This window comes from Poecilia latipinna, unplaced genomic scaffold (genome assembly GCF_001443285.1).
Source record: "Poecilia latipinna isolate Pla-1442-1.1 unplaced genomic scaffold, P_latipinna-1.0 Scaffold123, whole genome shotgun sequence".
NCBI classification, from domain to species: domain Eukaryota; kingdom Metazoa; phylum Chordata; class Actinopteri; order Cyprinodontiformes; family Poeciliidae; genus Poecilia; species Poecilia latipinna.
This window is the reverse complement of record NW_015112739.1, coordinates 140738-147389: the sequence shown is the minus strand read 5'-3', so window position 1 is coordinate 147389 and position 6652 is coordinate 140738. Positions and strand designations below refer to the sequence as shown.

At 38.2% G+C, this 6652-nt stretch overlaps 1 protein-coding gene across 4 annotated transcripts in view; it reads right to left on the bottom strand.

The window, feature by feature from the left end:
* dock1 (dedicator of cytokinesis 1) overlaps positions 1–6652 on the bottom strand; it is a 233970-nt gene that overhangs the window by 151928 nt on the left and 75390 nt on the right. For all 4 annotated transcript variants that reach the window (XM_015028394.1, XM_015028395.1, XM_015028397.1 and 1 more), the window contains one exon: positions 4338–4444. In XM_015028394.1, the coding sequence (XP_014883880.1) occupies positions 4338–4444 (107 nt within the window). The remainder of the gene's footprint in view (positions 1–4337; positions 4445–6652) is intronic.

Sequence of the window (6652 nt, the reverse complement as noted above, 5' to 3'; positions counted from 1 at the left end):
TTTTATTTAATGGCTGTTAATATATCTACTTAATTCATACTGATTATCTACATTTAAGGTACTAATCATGAGCCATGTAGGACACGTTGAAAATAATTGCCAGTAAAAGAAAACATAAGGTTGTCAGACATCAAAGCGGTTCGAAATTACATTTATTGTTCTTCCACACAAGCTTATTGTAGGAATAATTTCATTTTAGATTACAATTATTAGGAGAAGGCTCACACCTGATTACCGCATTGAAGCCGAACAAATGCCTCAAAGTTAATTAATTTAATGGTTCATAAAAGTAACATGCGCAAACAGATGAAGCTCATGTTTGTCAAGTGAAATAAGAAGAACCACAAACCAACATGGTATATATACTGACAAGCTAGATTCTATTTTGTGATGCATTTATTGAACACAAAGGCGATTGTATTCCAAATCAACAGTGGGTTTTTGCTTCCATTATGCCTTTAAGTATCGTGACAAAATTCTGAAACTCTGACAGGATTACTTTGTTTTCTAAAGAACTGGATTCCACTCAGACACGCAACTTCTGTGCAACACTTTCAGAAAGCCAGCGTTTGTGCTCCCATCCTTTGCTGTCACTTTTCTATAGAATCTAATTGCAGCACTGACCCGCTGTGCATTGCAATTATTTAAATAATTGGTGTTATTTTTCCTCACCGGAATGGAGATGTTCTGGATATTAAAGAGTTTGTCTTGTCATTCGACGTGGAGCCTTGACACCAAGTGACAACCATGTCTGCCCTGAGATATTTTGGGTTGCTGCTCAATACAGTACCAAGCTATCTGTCTGCATGGTACAGCCTAATTGCAATGGCTGTTTTTACCCCTTTTAAAGATCCACAAATTACAGGCTTTATGACCTATAGATGCACAACAACAACAATAATAAAAAGAAAACAAGTCTGGTTTAAGGTACGTTAATACAGTTGACATGGCTCATTCTCTTTCCAAGAAATTGTAAAAAAAACATAAAATAAATAAAAAACATCAGGTGGCACAATTCATACACATAGAAACACATACACATACAGTTGCATGTCAAACAATTTGACAATAATTAACTGGCAAATTGTTTAGGCTAGTTTTAAAAGTAAGACTCCCATTTATAGATTTATTACACACAATTACTTATTTCAAATGATTACTTCTGCTAATTTCGCTTCACATCTAATCTAACAGGGAGATGCATTGTGCCTTTGCAGATTTAGATTAGTGTGGAGTTATACGACCACATGAGAAGTTCTGGGACGGCAGAAGTACGCGAGAGTGGTGCAGGAGATGGATGAGTGCTGTGAGACGGCAGTGAGGTGTGCTGCAGGATAGGCAGGAGTTCAAGGTGGATGTGGGATTACATCAACGGTTTGGTGATGGGCAGGTGGACAGATGAGGTTAGACAGGAGTCTCTATGGAGATGCTTGCAGATGACACTGATCTGCAAGAAGACCAAAGCACGAGTGGAGGAAATGCAAGAGGCATGAACTGGAAAAGAGAGGAATGAAGATTAGTGGCAGCAAGACAAAATAAACATTTGTAAATGATGGGAAGAGAAGTGGAATAGTTATGTTACAGGGAGTAGAAGTAAAGAATGTATAGGACTTTAATTACTCCGGATCAATGCTGCAAGAAAGCAGAGTGTGGAACAGAGGTAAAGAGGTGTATGCTGGCAGGTTGAAACAGGTGGGGAAGTATCAGGCATAATGTGTGACTTAAAAAAAATATAAGCAAAATGAAAGGAAATGGAGATGGTTTAGGGATGGTGCCGATGACGAAGTAGAACTGGAATTTGCAGAGCTCAAGATGTTGAGGTTCTCTTTGAGAGAGACAAGGATGGACAGCATCAGGAATGAGTTCATCAGAGGACAAGCTCACGCTACATGTTTTGGAGACAAAGACAGAGAGGCCAGACTGAGGTGGTTTGTACATGTTCAGAGGAGAGACAACGATTATATCAGCAGAAGAATGCTGAGCTTGGAGCCAGCGGGAAGGAGCCTGACAGGAAGAGCAAAAGGAAGATTTAAGGATGTGATGAAGGAGGACATGGAGTTAGTTGGTGTGAAGGTAGAGGATCCAGAGGATGGAACAAAATGAAGACAGATGATCCTGTTTCCATTTCTTTCTCCTTTAGAAACACTAAAGGTCAAATAACACCATGCAGACGAGGGAAGTGAAACTAAACAATAATCTTCCAAATTAAATGTACAGTGCAAACAGGATTTTAGCTTCTGCTGTTAACCTGTTAGCTTGCAAGATTTTTTTGTTTTTGTTTTTGTTTTTCCTGAACTGAGTCAATCTAAAATCATTATTTTTTCATGTGCTGAAAAGCTTTTTACATGTTTTCACATTCATGTTCAATACGCGGAAATTCAATTTTAAGCCTGTGCCACTTAGGGAGAGATATTACTTTATTTTCCAATGGCAGGGTGTAAAATATACAAGCTTTGACACATTTTTTTTAAGGAAAAGGAAGCCTTTCCTATTTGCGAACACATGCAAAGTGCATTAATTTAGAATGCAGAAACTGCTAAAGAGCTCTGTGGTGAAACACAGAGCACCTAGCTTAACTGTTCAGCATTAATTCACTGCAAACATCCCAGGCATTTGATTTTGGGCATGACTAGCAAAAGTGCTTTTTAGAGACCACCTGTAGATCAGGCTGCAGGAATGCTCAGACCCTTAGAGCAACAGATTAGACCACCCTAAAACCAGTCCGCCTGCTTCATTTACCATCTGCATTTGATTTAATCTTGAATGAAACAGCTCCAAAGTGGAGCTCAGCTTGATACTCATGTAGAGAGGAGAAATTTCCTTGGCAATTAGCCCTCTTCAACATCACTTCTGTAAATAAGCATTCCCAACAAAGGCAAGGCTCTGCACCTTGAAGTCAGCGAGAGATGAGAGAGAGGATAATCCGCATCTGCATCTCAGCAAATACCCATCCTGCTGATTAGCGCTCCATTCCCAAGCATCGGTGGGGGGAGGTTCACCCGTCCACAGTTATAGAAATAGATCAATAGTAATGACCAGAGGGCTGCGCAGCGAGCACTGCCCTTCAATATCGGCGCGTTAAACTGACCCAGCCACCAACTGGAACCTTTTATGTTTGAAAAGTATGAAAGCATCGGATCATTACGCTGAAAGCGGTGACATTTACACCGTGTTGTGTTCGATATCAGACATTACTGAACAGGACAAACTTCCAATTACACCTTGTTCATGCAACCGTTCACAGCTCACTGCCTACGTTCAGACTGATCTAAACACCTCACGCTGATAAACAAGGCAGAGAGTTTAACTGGCCTCCCCACGGGGCTGCGCAGTTAATCGAATTTGAGTTCCAATTTAGATTTTAGCCCAAACAAAAATCTGAAATGAACAAAAAAAAAGTATGATATTCATGAAAATTGTCTCGCCACATTCTGCTTGTTGTGTTTAAAGCATGCAGCCAAAGATGAATCGTAGGTCCCTTCATGTTGGAAGACAAGGCGGGGTTCTCAAACGCAAGAAGATGGAGTGTTTTCTAAAGGTCAGGGGTCGCTCTTTGCCTCAAGTGGAAGAGTTCATGAACCTATGGGTAGACTGGTAGAAACGTTACTTATCTGTCAACCGTCCATACATTCACCTGTCCACCAGTCTGTATAAGTCTATAAACGAATTTGTACTAATTTTATTGACTGAGCCACCCACCTACCTACCAATCCATCCATCCCATATTTTTTTAATCAATCCATTCATTTGACCATCTATCACTGTCGTCCATCCATCCAACTCTTTTTTCCATCCATCTAGTCATTCGTCCATCCCTTTTTTCCATCCCGAGAGTTTTCAAGAATGAACACATACTGACATTTGGACCAGCCTCATGTCTAATTAAGGACCATGACTGTCACAAAAAGATGGACATGGATATAAAAAGCTCAGATAGATAAAAAAAATAATGAAAAAAAAATATATATATATATTGCTTGTATAGTCGCATTTTGTCAACATAACAGGAAAAAAAATTTTATAAATATGAAGAAAAATATCTTTAAAACACCATAAAACAGGAGGAACTTTTCGACAGCATTGATATTAATCCTTATTTTAAGAAGCAAGCAAGTGCAGAAGATTATTACAGATGACTTGTCTACCTCCTACAATAAACATGAAGAATTTCCACCATGCCTCACCAATGACCTTTGCAGAAGCCTCACACAGGGCTGCCTGGTGGAGGCAGGTGGTGTGTGTGATTGCCTAAATTACTGAGCTGTGAGTGAAACTGCAAGCGCTGAGAAACTGGCAGTACAGTTTATATAAGCGTTTTTGTGCAGCTGCGCTCTCACCGTGATGAGTAAAGAGATCGCTGTGGACGATGTCAATCAGACAGTCGAGCTTCTGTTTCACCAGACGACCCTGGGGGACCTTCAGGATGAACTCTGTGAACAGCTTGCTGTGTAGACAAAGAGACAAACAGAGAAAAGGTCAAACTTATCAGGCGTCTCGGCTGGCCGACTGCCTCCAGACACGATATTCAGATCAGAAGCATCTGGCCTAAATGGGGATCAGAACAAAAAATACGGAATGATTTAAAGTGTTAAAAAAGCATAATAATAATAATAATAATAATAATAATAATAATAATAATATTTAATATCAGATTTTAGAATTTGTCTGTTCATTTGCATAATTCAAGGAAATAACTAATGAAATAAAATTATTCAAATAAAATAAATAAAACGTGAACCTTGAAAATCTCTCCTAAACTCTTGAATGGTCTTTGCTTCACAATCCTCTGGAAGCTTGCTCACATTTTTATCCCGCAGATTTTCCTTCCACTCATTTTTCTATTAAATTCGCTTGTATCCAACCCTCTCCACAGGCAGCCATTATGTTATATCCCAGATACATTTATTACACAAGAAACATATCCCACTGTCTGTAATATACTCAGATTTGTTAAGATTAAGTATCAGGAAGAAACTGTTTGACATTCGCAATGTTAAAACATAAATCTTCCCTCCTGTTTACACATAACTCTTGTACATTACTGTTTTCTGAGGCAGGCAACATGCTTATGACTGGCCTGGACAAAAGCTAGGAGAGAAAATGTTCTGGCATTGCATGAAACACTCTCCACCCCCAAGGCTCCGGTCCGATTGCCTCCAGCTAAGACTCTTGGCAAGCTTTTAGCTAACGGGAACAGCTAAAGCCACCTTTGCTCAGCCACCAAAGAGTCAAGCCTGTAATTTAGAGCCAGGTTAATGGCTCATATGTATCAAATTTATTACAATAACAGCTGAAATCAAAGGGTTTTTGTTCCCCCCTCTGGTAGCTTGTGCACTTGCATAAATATCCACTGAATAAAAAGCACAGTTTGGTTAGGAATGGAAACAGCTGATGCAGTGTGTTAACTTTTGTGCAGGAAATACTTTCACATACATCTTATCAATAGATACTATTTACATAGTGTGGTTATAAAATGAACCCTCAAATTTTGGCAGCTGTCGGATATGGAAACAGGAAAACAACAGCAAAGAGCCATCATGCAGGAGGACTCACCATTCCGATAAAAAGCAACTACAATAACTCATCTGAACAGGATTGGGATTTCTGATGGTAAATTATTTTGCATGATCTCTGGAGTCACATAAAGCGTAGTTAGACGAGCTGCGTCAGCCCCCCCCCCAAACGATTTTATGATTAATTTAACGATTAATGATAAAACAGCATTAAAAGCCTCTCTTCTCAGAAACTGCGGTTAGGTTTGATTTTATGCAAATGTTGTTCATTCCTAATCTAATTTAGGAAATTTACAATTTAAAACATTTAAAACTGGGAAACAGAAACTCGTCTAAACAGTCCTAAAAAGAAAGGTTTGGGCTTTTTTTTTTTTTTTTGTACTAATTTGAAAAAATTCAATTTATACAACTCTACTGCATTCAATCAGTAGGGAGAGAAGAAGGGGGAGGGCGGAATGCTTTGGCATAAATGCACCTAATGTATTTTTTATTTATATTTTACACTTTTACATTTTCTTCTAATGAGTAATTCATGACTTTCTGTTTCTCTGTGGTATAAATATGACATGATCAGAGATCCGCTTCTTTTAGCCACTGGTCACCAGACTAGAAAAGGACCTGGGGGTTGAGCTGACCAAAAAAAAAAAAAAAAACTTATAGCACCAGATTGTAACACAAAGATCTCACAATGAAGATTATACTTTTCACTTTTCCCAAAGTAACCNTGNCAATTCTTTTGAATCCAGAATTAAAAATTTTAACCAGTGTGAAAAATATTACCAATTCAGAAATGATCAAATCAAACTTAATAGCAGTCACATTTTTAATAAACCAAGACAGGTGTTTTATTATTTTTATTTTATGCTCCGTCATAAAATAAAAATAATAAAACCAAGCAGCAGCGTATTTTGTCTGTGCCGGTCCCGTCTCTCTTCCAAGAGACCTGGAAGCAATTTTAGGCAAAGTATTAGGGACTCTTTGAAATACATCGAAATCTTGGATGACAATCTTGTGGGCTCAACAGGAAAACTGAAATCGATCACTGTTGGATCTTTTAGCCAGACCCAAATCAACAGAAAGAAAAAAAAAAAAATATATATATATATATATATATATATATATATATATATATATATATA